A 17,461-nucleotide genomic window follows, 5' to 3' on the forward strand; every position below is an offset into this window, starting at 1 on the left:
GCGCCACTCGGCTGGCCCCACGGCTTATTACCTTTTGGAAGGATCGCTCTGGCAGCTATGTTGCCGAGGGTCAAGGGAAGGCAGGAACATTGGTTGGAATGGAGTAGGAGCTGTTTGGGACCATCTGAGGGCCAAGGGAAGGTTTTTTATTTGCTTTTTTTTTTTATAACGTGTGCACCTATTTTAGCATGTTTATATTAGAGGGGGAGAAACTGATACTGCAGGAGAGAGGGGAGTGATTGTAGGAGGAATCCCTCGCCCACTTGTAGGACTTGGCCTTGGGAGCAGACACAGTTTCTCTCTTGAAAAGGGAGCAAAAGCAGAGGGTGTGGATACAGTTGCGGGTGGATTTAGTGTTAAAATGAGGAAGTTAACTTCTGATTATTGTACTCAGTGAATAGGAGGCCACTTTGAAAGGGAGGAGTAAGAAAATGTATTGGAAGTTTGAACAGAAGGAGAGGTGAAAGAACCCTCTGGGAAAGCATATCAGTAGGGAAATGTGGGAGAGATGGGCAAAGCTGAGGACCCTCACGAGTTTAAAATGAGACTGATCATCATGATTGCATGTTTTTGCCGACTTTTGGTGTTTTTTTATTGTAGGCAGCTACTTGAATTTCAGCAGCCCTGGGGTTTGACTAAGCTGATACACCTCAGCGAGAGGGGCAAGGGGGTGATGATAGTGAAGGACCATGGGGTGTAAGCTGTCAGAGAGGGGGGTGAGGACCTGTGGTAGAGGCAAGATGGTAGAAAAGTGGTATCATTAATGGATTTGGAGGGCAAGCTGTGTACTTGTTGGATTTGACTCTTGAAGTAAGTAAGCCTGAAATCAAAGGACTGGTAGAGAAGAAGTTAAAATTCAAGGTTTGGGACATAATATAATTACTAGCTAAGTCTAGACCCATGGGAGTGTTTGCTGAGATAGGATTGTAGGAAGGCTATTGGAAGTGAGGTCAAAGAACTTAAGAGGTCAAGCTGTTGAATGAATTGTCCTGCAGGTACTGAACACCAAGAATGGTAACAGTGGTGGAGGCGAGAGAAGAACAGTGAGCCAGGTTATTGCAGTAGTCTGCTATTATTTGCCCCCTTTCTTGAAATTGCTATCTTATAAGTGTTAGGCATACTCCATTTGCACAAGCTGGTTATTTGAAACAAAGAGTGAGACTTAGTTAATTATCAGAATTTCTTGTTCTGTTCATTTTTCTGCCCTTATATTCCAAATAAACACAGTAAATTCTGTTCAAGTTTTACTCTTTATTTCTAGGGTATTAAAATTAACCTATTTTATAAAAAGATTAAAAAACTATTTTAAAAGGAAGTCTTTAGTTTTGGTCATTCTCAAATTAAATAAAATGTTTACTTTATCTTAAATATTGTATTTTGGAATGCTTTTACACTGTTCCATATTATACTTAATATATCAATTGTAGCTTGTTCTTATTTTCATTCTCATTTTGTGTTCTGTTTAGTTCAGTGGAACATTTTTTTCCTCTGTATTTTGGCTGAAGTTTAGTACAAGATAAAGGCCCAGAATAATTGAAATGCCAGGAATTTTTAACATTATGATGCAATGATGGTTGGTTTGTATACTGGCTATTTGTCGGTTTACTATCTCAGATGTGAAGGAGACAAAATAACAAAACTCAGCTGAAGTGTTTTTGAGAAACATTTGAGTTATGTTTGAACTGAACTTATAAATTACTCTTCTGTAATGCCATTGGTCATTTCCATGAAAGTATAATACATTTTTAAGTAAATAGAAAAGAAATACACGTAAATATATGAATGTTGTAAATATCTGATGGATGGTTTAAAACTGAAAGAAATATTTTACTTTTCCAAGCTTTTTGTGAGGTAGTATTTAAAATAATAGAAGGCCATCTGCTTATTGCTTAATTTATTTTCCTGTATTCCATTTCTGATAAATGACACATACTTCTTTACCATTTTGATGAAAGTGAAATGAAAAAGTGTTCCTTGGTTTTTAGGTCCTCCTTGGCGAGATTTACACGGGCTCTAGTGTAGCGAGAGTAATAGTGAAGGAGTTAAAAGCAAGTGCAAGCCCAAAGGAACAAGATACTTTTTTGAAAAATGGAGAACCTTACTAGTAAGTAAACCTTAATATGTGTTGTGTAAATGTACTCTGTGATCTTTTGAGAGTCAGGTGTTTAAAACTACTTTGGAATTACATCGTAAGGTGTATAAATGTCGAATCACTATATTGTACACCTGAACTAATATGATATTATGTATCCCAATTACACTTCAATAAAAGAAAAAAATCAAAGGGAAGCTGCAGAACATGAGAGTTCCTGGTCAGGAACATGATGGCATTGTAATCCCAAAAGTTAAGTAGAACGAGATTGTCAAGGTTCTTGGCAACGAATTGGTTTTGTGACCCTAGGGAGAATGAAATATTGAGATATGTCAGCAAGATACAGGGGACCTCAAGGGGAAACCGACTTTGATGTCATTGGAGGCATCTGCTGGTCCTCATTTCATTGCACATTTTATGCACCTGTCATGGATAATAATAAAAATCAACTCATTTAGGAAATTACTCTCCCTATCTCTGCATGGACAGGCTGCAAAACTTAATCCAAAGAGCAATATTTTAAATACGTCACTTAAAATTTCAACATTGTTAGTCCTAAGAATATCTTATCCGCCAAACAAGTTTGCCTTTGAATAAACCAAAATATTTTTTAAACAACAACAAAACTTTGAAATTTTTGCTCATAAAATGCACAATATAAATAAGATTCAGAGCCTTATTTAACGAGAACATGATAGAAATGGAAAACAGATTAGTGGTTGCCAGAGCTTAGGGATGATGGGGGTGGGCAGGGAGGTTGCTGGAACTATGAAGGGCTAGCGTGGAGGAGAGCTGTGTGGTCATGGAGCAGGTCTGTATTTCTGTTGAGGTGGGGTTGTGCACATCTACACGTGTGATAACTGGATGCAGAAATATCTGCGCTCTGTATCCGACTGTCAGTTTTCTGGTTTGGGTATTGTACTGTAATTGTGTCAGATGTAACCAATGGGGAAACTGGGTGAAGGGAACATGGGACCTCTCGGTACTGTCTTTGCAACTTACTGGTAATTCATAATTGCTTGAAAATATAAACTTGAAAAAAAACAAAACTATTTTGGCATATTTTTTTTTAACTTTTCTTTTGGGTAAAATGTTTTCCCAAAAGAGTTTGCATATACTATGGAAACTTATGGAAATAGTATAAAAGCTAGATAGCCTGAGTAGAAGTTGAGTTATTTAATATATGGATTGAAAAGCTTATTGAATTTGTATATATAGTCTACCTTTTTAAAATGCTATTTCAAAATGATATTTATGAATTTAAATTACTAAAATTAAAGATTTTTATATTAGGAGTTCTAATTTAATTTGTGAAGATGTTGCCTGATTGGCTTTGAATTATTTAATCATTAGGTAACTTAGATTATATCTGTTAAGTATATTCTTAATGTGCTCTTTTCAGCGTATCATGTTTAAATCATTATGAATGTTAAAATTGGATTATTGTTTGAACAATTTTACTAGCATACTCCCCGATGAATAATACTATGACTTTTATTTTTACCAGTATTCTTCAGCACCCAAACATTCTTCAGTGTGTTGGACAATGTGTAGAAGCTATTCCATATCTTCTGGTGTTTGAATTCTGTGACTTGGTAAGTGTTTAGTAAAAATTCAAGGTCAAGCATTCAAAAGGTTATATCCAAGTGTTTTTGACAGATAGAAATGCTGGCGGGGGGACTGCTTTCACTTCTGTTCCCCATTTCAAAAACTTTATGAAATATGAATTCATTACCTTTGATAACAGTATTAGCTGACACGTAGGTGTTTTACACTCCATCCCTGTCTAAGCTATTTGCATGCATTACCGCGTTTCAGTCATATTTGTCCATACTTTATGTATGTTAAAATAAGGCTCACGGAGATTAAGAAAATGTCATACATCAAGTGTGTGGCAGAGCCAGAGCTTGGATCGAGGTTTGCCCTTCCTGAGACCTTGAGGTCTTAACTTCAGCTAGGCATTTTAAAACTCTTTTCCCCAGTGAGGGAGCTCAAGAATCTCACCTACAGAGTACCCATGACCTGTCAGTTTTTAAAAATAGTGAATGTATGTAACACGTATATTTTTAAATAATTAGATGATTTATTTTCTTAACCTAAAATTGATAGCTTCATTTCTTTGCATGATAGTATTACTTACTGAGATTTATATTATAGTTGGAAAGATTGTTCTTTGTGCAGTTTTTATGATAATTTTTATGTGAAAATTTCCCGTAAACGTATTTTTTTAAAATTTAGGTTTTGATTGATTTCTTTGCATTGTCTCAGTTTTCAGAAAATTGTACTTCCTTGACTGCACAGAGAAGTGGGAGTATGCCAAAATAAATCCCCAGTTACTTCAGGGAATATTTTCAGCTGGTAAAATTGAAAGAGAGCAGTAAACAGTGTGAATTTTTGTTTTATTTCCTAAATATGATTTGAATATTACTCTCATTGGCAGAAGTAGTTAATTTCAAAGACAAATTACTAATAAACTGTATTAGCTTTCATTGGATTATATCATAGTTTTGATATCCTGTTGTGTCAGGGATACAAATTTAGGGCTGATTTCACTTCCTGTAATTTGACCTATTGATCATTATGAAGGGACTCTCATTAAGATTAAAAGCATTACTAAGATAAAGTCAGTTTTTATTAATATTAACATAGTTACACCAGCTTTCTTTCAGTTAGAATTTGCCTGGTTTATTTCTATCAGTGCTTTTCTCTGGTTTGTATCTCTTGTAAATAGCTTATTGTTAAAAATTTATTAATCTGTCAGTCTTGGTCACTTTAACATGGAACATTTAGTCCATTTACATTTATTGTATCTGTGTTGAGATTTGGAGTTCTGTGTACCTATTTTGTATTATTTTTCCTACCTGTTTCAAATTTCTGTATTACATTTTCTGTAGCCTTTTTTTGAATTCTTGATTTTTTTCCCTTGTTTCATTTTTTCCATCCACTAATTTGGATTTTAGGTACTGTCTTAATTTTGTGTAGAGTTACACTAGAAGTTACACCATGCACATTTAACAAAGCCTAAAATTAATATTTTAATCTTCCTCTAAAGCAGCTGGGACCTCACAGAGCTCTCTGTCTGTGTAAGGAAAACTGGAATTAAACCTACTTTTCTGTACCATCCCCACATTTCCTTCCATCATGGAGGGCACTTATTTATTGAACACTTGCTATAGAAAGGCAGCATGGTGCACTCGTGGGATACAGAGAGAAAATGTGGTCATTGTCCTCTAGGTTTCCTACTTGGAGGGAGCAGACATATGATAATTGCCATGTGGCCTGAAAAATTGTTTAATAGAGGCATGAGAGCTAAGAGGAAGGAGTTCTCACTGGTGTTTCTGATAGTTTTTTTACATATTATATTTTGTTTTGATTATTTCAGTATTATCAGAGTTATGATATTTATGGTCCTCAGTTACTAAAATATAAAAATAACTCCTTTTAGTCCAGCTCTATGTGACCAGTGACACAGCATTTGAGGAAAAAAAAGACCACAAAGGTGTGTTTTTATGCAATGAGACAAGTCTGCTTGTCTGAGTTCCTTCCTTCCTGAGACATTTAATGGCACCTTTTTTGGGTCCCTAAGCTCCTGATATTGATTACAGGTAACAGTTAGAACATTCTTCAAAGTGACTATAACAGAAGTCAGCAGGAACCAGCATCTACTTGAAGCATACGTTTCCAGGCTAATCGAGGTGGCTTATGAAACTACCGCCTATATTTTGGCATTTTCCTAATCCTCACCCTCTTTGTCCATTCCTGAAAGTTGATTAGACAATGTTGTTTCTGCGGGAATGGTGAAAGTCCCTGTAGTCCCGGCTTTATGTTTTCTTCCCAGTGGGCTCAGGTGATGGGTTTAGTTTTAGTACTGTTCTAGTTTATTTTTTAATGAAGCTGCCTATTCTTTCTGGGAGTCGTAGTTTAACCTGCTTTGTAAAGAAACACTAAAACATTGCAAAATACAGTTAACTCCTTTAACAATGGTCATAAATGACCCCGTATTGACAAGTTTCTAGTGTTCTTTGTATCTTTGTTATTGCACAGACATTTTTGTGTAAATATATTAAATACATAAATACATATTTTTTATTAACTCAACATTCTTTTTATAAAGTTTTCCCCCAGTCCTTTTAGATCTCAGATTTAAATGCATGTTCTCCAAGTACTTAGACTAAGTATTCAAAACATATTAACTTACCTAAATTTGTACTGGCTTCCATATTTTGGCATGAAGATTATACATACAACCCTCCAGAATTAACAAATGTGACTTCTTGAAACACATATTTTATGTGACTCTCCTCATATTTTATGTTTATTCCTAAAAGTTCAACATCTGGAAAGAGCCCTCGTCCCCACCGAAAGCTTTCATTGGCAGTGCAGAGCTAATAGTTATTTTTAGTTCAAGTGTACCTCCCAGTGGTTCATAGATCAACAAAAAAATTTAAAAAACAGTAATTGCTCCTCAAAAATTAATTTAGTATTACCATATGATGGAGCAATTTCACTTCTAGGTACATATATCCAACATAATTGAAAGCAAGATCTTGAAGAGATATTTCCCATGTTCATAGCAGCATTATTCACAATAGCCAAGAGGTAGAAGCAACCCTCGTGTCCATCAGTGGATGAATAAATAAAACGGGTATATCCACACAGTGGGATATTAGTCTGTTATGCTAAGTGAAATAAGCCAAAAGACAAATACTGTGTGATTGCACTTATATGAGGTATCTAAAGTAGTCAAACTCATAGAGACAGAAAGTGGAAGGGTGGGTGCCAAGGGCTGGGCGGTGGGGAGTGAGGAGTTGGTGTCTAATGGGGACAGAGTTTCATTTGGGGAAGATGAAGAGTCTTGCTGGACGGATGGTGGTGATGTTTGCACAGCAGTGTGAATGTGCTTAATGCCCCTTGACTGTACAGTTAGAAATTGTTCAGATGATAATTTTGCTACTCATTTTTTAACCACAATTTAAAAAACATTGATTATTACTTAATTATGTAAGTTGCTGTACCAGGTGCTACTATATTAGGAGGAGGCTAGAAATCCCATTTTCCTTGGGAAATCTGTCAGTCAGTGCTTGAAATGGCCAGTCTCATGTCAAAGGAAAGGCCTTTAATCCAGGGATCCCGCCACCATGCCCAATAGCGAGAGGTTACATCTGTCTCCTTGGGCAGTTTCGTGCTCATCACCTCTGGGCCCTAGTAAACTTCAGAGGCAACAGGCTGTTGAGCAGCAAGGACTAGGGCCTGGACGGGGTCACTGGCCTGAAGTCTGGGTTTCTAGGCTCAGTATGTGCAGAGACCACATGTCAGAACAGTGGACTGGGGTCAGCCCAGTGAGCCAGAGAGGGCCTGCCAGAGCAGAGGGGCGTCATCCAAGGCAAAGCCGCCTGCTGGTGGGGCTCCAGGGGACAGAGGGTAATAGCCCCCGCCTGGGAATAGCAGCTGCAGCCCCAGTGAAAGGAGCCACTATCTTCACATGTTCTTAGTAGGTCAAGAGCTATTGAATGAACATTAGTCTTTTCAGTCGTCACCAGGCAGTGATCATGCTCAGCGATAACATCTTTTAAGTAGAAAGGAGAGAATATTTTTGCACTTACTTAAATAATTCCTTGTAAGATGGAATTACCAGTCTGTTTTTGAAAAGCACTTTATCTTCGAATTTTTATGAAAGAAGATGGAAAGTCTTGAGTGAGTTTGGTAGCTGGACTGCAGCCCCCGATTTGTAATCCTGATGGTGTAATGTTTGTGAAAGGAGCTATTCCTGCAGGTGCTGTATTAACTTGTTGCCACAGGAGGCATACAGTGCTCTCACGTGACTATGGGGGCAAGGAGATTGTTTTGGGGGGTGAGAATCACTCATTTATCAAACACATATCAAGCACTCATTAATTACAAAGAACTGCACAGTGCCCTGGGGAATGCACAAGTGAGTCACCCCAGTCCTTTGTGGTGCTCTGGGGAATGCAGAGGTGAGTCACCCCAATCTTGTGCAGTACCCTGGGGAGCACACAGGTGAGTCACCCTCCTCGTCTTGTGTGGTGCCCTGGGGAGCACACAGGTGAGTCACCCCGATCCCCGCCTTTTCTACCTGTAGAACCATGCTGACTTCAGATACTCATTCTGCCACTTCCTGTGTGTCACCTTGGAAAGTTACCTAACCCCCTCAAGCCTCAGTTTAGACTCCTGTAAAGTGGGGCTACTACTGCCTACCCCACAGACTGCTCTGACCATTAATAAGATGATGAACGCAAATTGCTGGGCATACAGTAAGTGCTCAGGAAATGATAGTTACTTTTATTCATTTTTAGTCACTTAAATTAATTGATCATCATTAATTCTTAAGTAAAGGTTTGAGTGTGTGTATAGAAGAAATCTAACTCGAAATCCTAACTAGAATCATTGGGCTAGGCTTCGCAGAGGAAGTGGGGTTTGATCAGAGTGTGGAAGAGTGAGTGGGTCGACTTTCTTTAGCAGAGAAGGATGGCAGGCACAGCGTGAGCCAGGCAGGGAGCTCGATGGTGCGAGGAGTGGGGGTGCAGCAGATCCTGCGTGGGCGCGAGTCTGGGGGCGGGGGTGGAGTGCCACCTTAGAAGAAACAGGTAGGCATGTGCAGAGAGAGATCAATTGGGTGAAAACCAGAGACTAACCCCTCTGGAGACCAGACTGCAAGCTGCGGTGATAGAAGGCCATAGGTTAAACTTTGCTCCGTCTTAACCTTTCTCCCTCCCCAGGCCTGGCTGCTCCCCTGGGCCACGGCCCTGGCTGTTTGCTAACAGGCAATCCCAGCTGCTGGCAGCAAGGCCCTTCCTGCCTTCCCTGCCGCCTGCTGCACCCCGTCCTGGGTGCCTTGAGGCTGGTTACTTCATGGCACTGCTCCCACTTGCTCTGTGTAGCCTCCCCCACCCCCAGATGCTGTGCTCTCCCTCATGTCACAGGTCACCACTGCTGGGACATCAAGATGCGAACCTGGAGCTGGTGCTGAGGGTGAACACGTGGTGGAAACAGTGTTCTCTTTGTGATTTTGATATTGCTACTAGAAAATTTAAAATTACGTATGTGGCTTGCAATGCATTTCTGTTGCACAGCTCTGATCTATGTTGTGTCTCTGGAGAAATGCTTTCTGAGATCCACGTGATTGTGATCTGAATGAGTTTAAGAATAATCCAGACGTCCCATTCTTGAAGTAAAACCTGTTGCATTTCCTAGTTACAAAGGTAAAACTTTCAAACAGAATCAGCTGGATGTTACTTACTTAAAGTAAAATATTGTCTTCCCAGGTTAATGATCTTTGGCTAGCTTTTAGGTGCAAAGTAATGAAGTAATAAATTTAAAGTCCACTAAAAATTTGAAACTACATGTTTTCTCCTAATTTCATTATTATTAGATTGTCAAATTGAAATATGATGGGGCTGCTTTTTGGACACTGGTTGTCCCAACTTTAATTTGGGGGGACATCTTTTAGAATTTCTCAATATGTTTATTCTTTTTTCTCCCACTCATTAAGTAATTGCAGTCATTCCTGGGTACCCACGGGGGATTGGTTCCAGGACCCCTGCAGATACCAAAATCCACAGATGCTCAAGTCCCTTGTATAAAATAGTGTAGTATTTGCACATACCCCATGCACATCCTCCTGTATACTTTAAATCCTCTCTAGATTACTTATAATACCTAATACAATGTAACTGCATGTCAAAAGTTGTTATATTGTATGGTTTAGGGACTGATAACAAGAAAAATAATCTGTATATGTTCAGTGCAGATGCAGCCATCATGGGCCTAATTACATAGCACATGTAAACAGCAATGTAACTTTTTTTCTCAATTATTTTCTATCCATAATTGGTAGAATCTACAGATGGGGAACACCCAGATTCCAAGGGACGACTGTGTTTGTCAAGCACGTGCTAGCCTAGGTTCTGAGGACACAGTACTAGACAGAGCCCCAGCTCTCTCGTGTAGCTTACTTTTTAGTGGGAATGACAGACAAGCAAATATAATGCTAGGTAGGACCTGGGGGTGATTTTAAGCAGTGGAGTATTGTGACTTGATATATGTGTGAAAAGACTCACTCTGGTGACTCGGTGGAAGCAGGAAGGCCGCGCAGGGGCCACTGGAAATTCGCACAAGAGAGGGTGGTGCCTGGGACTCATGTGACCACAGTGGAATCGGGAAAGGTAGTCTCATTCTGATTGTAGTGTGAAAATAGATACAGGACTTGGTGATGGGTTGAATGCTGGAGTCTGGAGACAGAGCAAACTCAAGAAGGACATCTTCGATTTGGGTCTAATCCATGGGAAAGCGGTGGTGCCATTTCCTGAGAAGGAGCAGATTGGTGGTTTCATGCAGGATGTCTGAGGATTGAGATACCCCTTAGAGCATCCAGGGAAGGGTGTCAAGTCAGCAATTGGACAGATGAACCTGGGGCTCAGGAGATGGAGGGGTTTGGGCCAGAGAAATGTATTTGAGCGATGGGTTTTCAAGCCATAGCGTGGGTAGAATCACCCAGGAATGGGTGTCACAGTGACAAGGGACAGGACCAAGGATGGAGCCCTGGGGCGTGCCAGCACTTACAGATGAGTAAGAGGAGGAAGACCCAGTAAAGGGCACCGAGAAAGGGGTGGCCAGTGAGGTAGGAAGAAAGCCAGGAGACTGGTGAAGGAACGGAGGGGCCCATCACTGGGTTGTGCGGGTGAGACTCCGCCCATTGGTCGTGCATGTGGCAGAGGTATCAGAGAGCGCCCCACAATGGGAGAGTGCGAGGCCAGGAGGTGGGCCGCCAGAACACACCAGGCTTTTCAGTTCATCTGGGAAGAGAGGAGGGAAATGGGGTGGTAGTGGGAGAGGAGTGGGGGCAAAGGAGGCTTTTTTGGTTCTTTGCTGAATTTCCTGAGAGGTATTTGAGCATTAGAGCAGGGAGAAGGGTAGGCTCACCAAGAGACCAGGCTTACGAAGGCACAAGCAGGAGTGACTAACTCATAATAACAGAAGACGATGTGTAAGGTACAGATAGAGACTCGTGGGAGCTTGAGAAGTGGTGAGGAAAAAAAAAACGCAGTCAGAACCTGTGGCAGTTAAGAAACGGCCTCGGGTGGGAGGGCGGTGGGACCGGGATGGGGCCCTCACGGGCTTCAGCTGTGAGTTTGATCGTTCCTCCGATGCAGGTGCTGGATATGTGGCTGTCCATGCCATTCATTCATCCTTTCATTCAAACTTTTGTTTAAGAATCATAACTCCCCCCATCATCCTTTAACATATAAGTAAATTTTCATTCCCCCCAGATCATCCTTTAGTATATAAGTGACTACATTTTCATTTATAAAGCTGTTTATTTGTTGAGTTTTCACATTGTATTGAAATTAATTCATTGTTCTCGGTGTCCTGAAAAAAACTGGATAAAGCCCTCTTGACAGTTTATGTTGGAATTTCAGAGGACACTTGTGAGTAACCTCTTTAAAGGTCTGTTATTCATTGAATGATTCATTTCAAGAAGTCATTCCAAGTTGGTGCTGTTATCTGAGTTCTTAATATAGCACTTTGCTGCCACCTAGTGTTATAAATCTTTCTGAGTTTTTTGGGAGAGTTTTGGGGAGGATTTGAGACATTTTTAATAAAGGAAACTTTATTTTTCAGACTAAAGTGCTGTTTTTAGTGTGTGTGTGTGTGTGTGTGTGTGTGTGTGTTTAAGATTTTATTGGGGAATTGGGGAGGGGAACAGACAAGTTGCTGTCCTTTTGTTCTTCAGTCTAGTTGTGGAGGACATCGCTTCACTGGCCCATGTTGGTATTATCATTGCGCTTTTCCTGGGTGAGGCAGTTGCTCACCGGCCATTGGACAGCTGCTTGCAGTGGCTCGTGACAGCTCACGAAAGCTCATGCCCGCTGCCGGCCAGCCCCATTGCAGCCTACGCCGTCACTGGCGGCTCACAGCAGCCCAGCTCTAGGTCGAGCTGTTGTTAACCATCTTAGCTGTAGAGGGCGCAGCGTCACTGGCCCTCATGTGGGATCTGAACTGGGGCCCAGCTGCTCAGAGCTGACGTCCCAAGCCAACTTTTAACCAACGCACCACTTGGCACTCGGTGCTTGTGTATGTGTTTTTAAGTAGTGGACCAAAGTAATAATCTCTGTCACTCAGCCCTGTTAAAACATAAATAAAATAAACCAGATATCTAAAGACAGATTGGTCTGTTTTGGATAGAAAGAATCAATTTTTAGAACCTTCTTAATTCTGTACATTTTTACTGTAATTAAGGATTTTATGCTGAGTGTTCTTTTAAATGGCACTACCAGGAGAGTTTTGAGGATGTTTCTAGAACACAGCACTAACCCAGGATCCTACACAACCCTTCACAAGTGTCATTCGTGAGAAACAGTGCTCAGACCCCTCAGTCATTGTTGATGTTAACCCGTCTCCCCAGGTTGGAGATATATTTGCCTAGATTCGATGAGCATACTTCAGATAACCTTGAAAAGTAACGATACCCACTCTGTCGTTCCTCTGCCTTCGTGACCAGTCATTTGTGCAGTGTTCACTGTTTGCCAGCAGCTTCTGTTTGTTTTGAGAATTGGCCAGAGACAGCGTAGCATAATCCTATATTTGTATAAGGGTAATTTTTCCCTTAGATGGGTATTGCGGGAAATGGGTTAGACAAATTAATTTAAGTTGCCGTTTCATTGGTAATGTAAATAAAGTTAAGCTATTTATTTTTATATTTAGTTTCCACATGGTCCACCTTATAAAAATCATCCCATAGCCCGTAGGCCTGGAGTTTTTTGCTGGAATTTTTCTGGGTTAATGTAATTGTCATCCAAAGCTGTCTGTACTCCCACCCTTTCATGCTGGATAGAGCTTAGCCTGGGTGAAGGTAGGGAGAGGTATGTATTTTTTAAGAGGAAGAAAGGTGCCTGTTTCTCCTTGGAGCAGCTTGCAGTTGCAGTGGGAACAAAAGGAGGAAGCAGCAGGTTTGGGAAGAAGGAAGATGTGGGTGAGCATATGTACACGTGGGTCCTGAGTGGAGCAGCCTCCTCCCTGGCTGAGAGTGCACTAGGTTTGGCAGAACTCTGCGCTCCATGGGATCAACTTGAAGTTATTTTACATGCATTCTTATAAACGAAATCAGTGTGGTCTGCATACCGATTTAATTCACTTGCTAAGTAGAACTTTCTTGACGAGTTGGTCAGCTGCAAAGTAGAAGTACAACCGCACCATTGGTTAGCTCCATGGCTCTGGGCAAATTCCTTAACTTCCCCATGCCTCAGTTCCACATCTGGAAAACGTTTCTAATTGTAAGAATTATTTGAGGCCACAAGTGTAAAAACTCCTAGCATGATGCTTGGCACACTGCTCAGAAGCTCAAATGGCACAGATTATTAGCACCAACATTATCGTTCACGTAAAGATCACTGAACTGGGAATGAAGACAAACTTAGATCCTTGGAGTGGACACAGAAGTAACATTAGAATGTACTTAGTGTTAAATGTGGGCACATGTTCCTAAAGGGATATTGTGTTCTGAAGTTTTATTCTGGGAGGAACTTGGTAAAGCTGCTATCTTTGGTAACCGTTATAAGAAATGAATTCTTTACTTGGTCAAGGAAAACTTCCTTTCTCAAGAGCCTTTTCTTGACTCAGCTATAAAGAAAACGGAAAGCTATTGGCTTGCTTTCTGCAGTTTATTAACTGATTGTATAAAGCTTTAATTTGGAACTAAATCACATCAATAAATATTTAATCATAAAGTAAGGAGAATGTGGAAGATTTATTTCCTTAAAAGTGTATATTACCCATAACAGATTTGCTGTAACTGCCCCCTGCCTCCCTGAATTAAAGTCATGAAATAAACAGAGGGTCACATAGGGGAGCCATGCAGGAGTACCTGGGGATCCTGCATGTAAATGTATGTGTACTGGATGTCTAGATGTGCATCTGTTCATCGTCCTGCCCGTCCTGCCTGCCTGCCTGCCTGCCTTTCAGTAGGCTTGTTAACTCCGTGAATTTTCCTGGAGGGACTGGAGTGCTCTTTCTCACAGCAGTCCTGGGCAGCACAGGGCCCCGGGGCCAGCACTGAGGCCGCTGGGGCCAGCGCTGACCGCACTTTGCCTTCCTTTTCCACCCACTTTCCTTTGGTTCTCTGCCTCTCGGTTGTTGGTGAGTGCTGTGGCTGTAGCCCTCCTGATGTGATGTGCTCTGGCCATGTGTGTCTGAGAATCCTTCCTGCTAGTGCACGTGGCACGATTTCCTTTACTCGCCATGGCATCTCTTAGTTGCCCGGAGGTTTCTATACTTCTGCACTTAGTTTAAATTGTGCATCATTGCAAAATTACTTTTTTTTTAACTGTTTCACATGTGTTCATATAACAAAAATAAACAAACGTTTAATTTAGTTCAAATGACCCTAAATGATGAGGAGTGTTTTCTGTACCTTTGAAGTATTTGGTTGGAATTATTTTTTGTAATTTGAAACTTGTTCAGTCTGAGATTATTGAGCTCAAATCTAAGTAGTTTTGCATAAATAATCTTTGTGACTAATGTCAGTTAAGGCACATGCTTAGTTAGCTGCCAGTGTATTCACCTGGTCCACTTTTGAAACCCAAACTGGCCTTTTTGCAGGGCGACCTAAAAGCTTACCTGCGCATGGAGCAAGAGCACCTGCGCGGGGACTCGCAGACCATGCTGCTGCAGAGGATGGCGTGTGAGATCGCCGCGGGGCTGGCCGCCATGCACAAGCTGCACTTCCTGCACAGGTGGGTCTGTCAGTAGGGCCGCGGAGGGGCCTTGCACACTGCCAGCATTGTACCAGAAGAGGGGGTGCGGTTTGTGAAAGGGCCTAGAAAAAGCTTCGGGAGGACAGGCTGGAGAGTTGACAGCGTGGTTCATATTAATGTGGAAGCTGTACTTCCCCGTGTCAGAATAAGGGTTGAGTTGGACCTCGTTTAAACCAGTGCAAGCGAACGGAATGTCTTACTACAGCCTGAGGTCTGGAAATTATTTTCAGAACTTCAGAGATAGTAAAAAGTTGTAGTTGCACAGTGTTGAGAGTAAACAGCCCCGGTCTACCCCTTGACATCTCTCGTTGTCCTTTTCATGTCAGCTTTAGCCTCTAATTGCTAGGTCTCACGGCGTCATGTTCCTGGGAGAGGAGAGGACCTCATAGGCTAGCATCTTTTTTTCCGATAAGGCCATAGCATTGGTTTCTAGCGGGCGCTCCATGAGAGGCCTGCCAGTGGCCAGGTTGGAGGAGGAGGTCAGGGTTTGTGTGAGCAGCACAGCGGGCAGTGAACATGTGTCTGTACAAACCTTCCTGGCCCTGCTGCATAGCCACAGCTCTTTGGAGCACACTGTATTTTGTTCAGACCATTGATGTAATTTTTGTAATTAAAACAACAAAGGGCTTTGAGTCCTGAGACGATGGTTCTGTGAACCCAAAAGGAGATTTTTGCTTATTTTCCTCTAGCTTTTTTTTTTTTTTAAGATTTTATTGGGGATTCGGGGAAGGGGAACAGACAAGTTGCTGTCCTTTGGTTCTTCAGTCTAGTTGTGGAGGATGTCGCTTCACTAGCCCATGTTGGTATTGTGATCATTGCGCTCTTCCCGGGTGAGGCAGTTGCTTGCCAGCCGTTGGACTGCAGCTCACGGTAGCTCACGGTAGCTCACAGCAGCCCACTACAGCCTATGCCGTTGGCTGGCGACTCACGGCAGCCCAGCTCCAGGTCGAGCTGTTGTTCAGCATCTTAGCTGTAGAGGGCAGTGTCACTGGCCCTCATATGTGGGATCCGAACCGGGGTCCTGCTGCTCAGAGCTGGTGTCCCAAGCCAACTCTTAACCAACGAGCCACTCGGCTGGCCCTCTCCTCTAGCCTTTTGAGCTCGGATTTATGTTTAAAAGATGTCTAAAATTATTTCTCAAGTCTTCCAGGAAATAGGCATTGTCTCTTTAGTTGAGTTTAATTAAATCATTTAACTCTTAGCGATCCAAAGACCTGAAAAGGAGCACCGGTGTGTATTGACTTGAAGGAATGTCTGTGAAGTATTGTATTTTTTAAAAAGATTGTGCAGGAATGTATTTCTAGAATGACTCCATTTTTTTAAAAATAAGAAAACACTTGGTTGTGTTTGTAGAGGGGCGTGTGTGTGTATGTGTGTGTGAACAGACATGGAAAATGCCCGTCATCCTCAGCATTACTCAGAGCGGGGAAGAAAGGGCACTGGTACCGTTTTCCTTACATGTCTGTGTCTTGATTGACTTGCACAGTGAGCAGATCATTCTGAAAAAGTGCTTTTTAAAAACCCAAAAGATTATAGGTTTCTTCAGGCCCAAGGTAGAATCCCTTACGTGAAACTTCAGCATATAAAGATCTATGTGTTTTATAATGGATCAATCTTATATTTCATTTTTATGATGATTATTACCTAATACTTGGTTTAGGAAGTTTTAGATTTGGGAAAATGGAGCTTGACAAAGAATATCATACCAGAATCAGCAACATGAAGTTATCAAAAAGCTAGAAATTGTGTTTAAAGCCCAAGTACATTTTGACTATTGTATTTTAAAAATTGGCAAAGATGTCAGAGGAAATGTTATTTTCCTGTGAGTTTCTTCAGGTTAAAGTTTCACTTTATTTAGACTCTTGTGAACTTGAGAACAAATAAAGATAAATTAAATCACATGGTTTAGATTTTATTCAGGTACAAACACTCAAGGTAAAGAAAATTTTTGAAACCATTGACAACTGTCTCATTTTGTTTTAAAAAGTAACCATTTTTCATGTAAAATTTCCATTTGGGGCAGAATTTTATACCTTATTTTTTTGTTGGTAGCATACTGTATAGCACATTTTAAAGTTGGAATCTGGAATATTTATTGGCTGACTCAAAGCCAGACTTTTTGTGTTGGTTGAAAATAGAGCAGCCCATATGTCCAACTGAAAGCTGTTAGCTACGATTGGAAACTGATCGAGTAAAGCACCCCCAATTCAATGTTATTTTTACTTATTGTCGAAGAAGAGACTTATGCCTGGTTCTGAGGTAGCCTGCATTTCTGAAGTCGAACATATGATTGTGAAGGCCACGTAAACAGCAGAAGCTACCAGTGTGCTGTGCTCCCCACTCTTGCCATGCTCGCCGAGAGCCAGGGACTTCCTGTCCCCTGCCTGTCAGTCTTCCTGAGCAGCTCCATTGAGATGCCACCAGGTCACAGCAATGAGCTAAGTGAGCTAAGTGCAGAGGGGTTCCAGCGGGCTGCCTGGGTTCTCCTTGGATCATGGTGCAGGAGACCTGTGTGACCGTGGCCTTGGGGAGCTCCCAGCTGACTATCTGCACCCAAGAGTCGCTTTAGGATTTTCCCAGTTTCAAAGTTAGCGTTGCT

General features: G+C 41.3%; 1 protein-coding gene across 2 annotated transcripts in view; it reads left to right on the top strand.

The window, feature by feature from the left end:
* LMTK2 (lemur tyrosine kinase 2) overlaps positions 1 to 17,461 on the top strand; it is a 73,279-nt gene that overhangs the window by 27,433 nt on the left and 28,385 nt on the right. For both annotated transcript variants that reach the window (XM_019637542.1, XM_019637543.1), the window contains exons 5-7: positions 1,986 to 2,104; positions 3,600 to 3,687; positions 14,708 to 14,841. In XM_019637542.1, the coding sequence (XP_019493087.1) occupies positions 1,986 to 2,104; positions 3,600 to 3,687; positions 14,708 to 14,841 (341 nt within the window). The remainder of the gene's footprint in view (positions 1 to 1,985; positions 2,105 to 3,599; positions 3,688 to 14,707; positions 14,842 to 17,461) is intronic.

The sequence above is a fragment of the Hipposideros armiger genome, unplaced genomic scaffold (genome assembly GCF_001890085.2).
Source record: "Hipposideros armiger isolate ML-2016 unplaced genomic scaffold, ASM189008v1 scaffold_33, whole genome shotgun sequence".
In the NCBI taxonomy this organism is placed as follows: domain Eukaryota; kingdom Metazoa; phylum Chordata; class Mammalia; order Chiroptera; family Hipposideridae; genus Hipposideros; species Hipposideros armiger.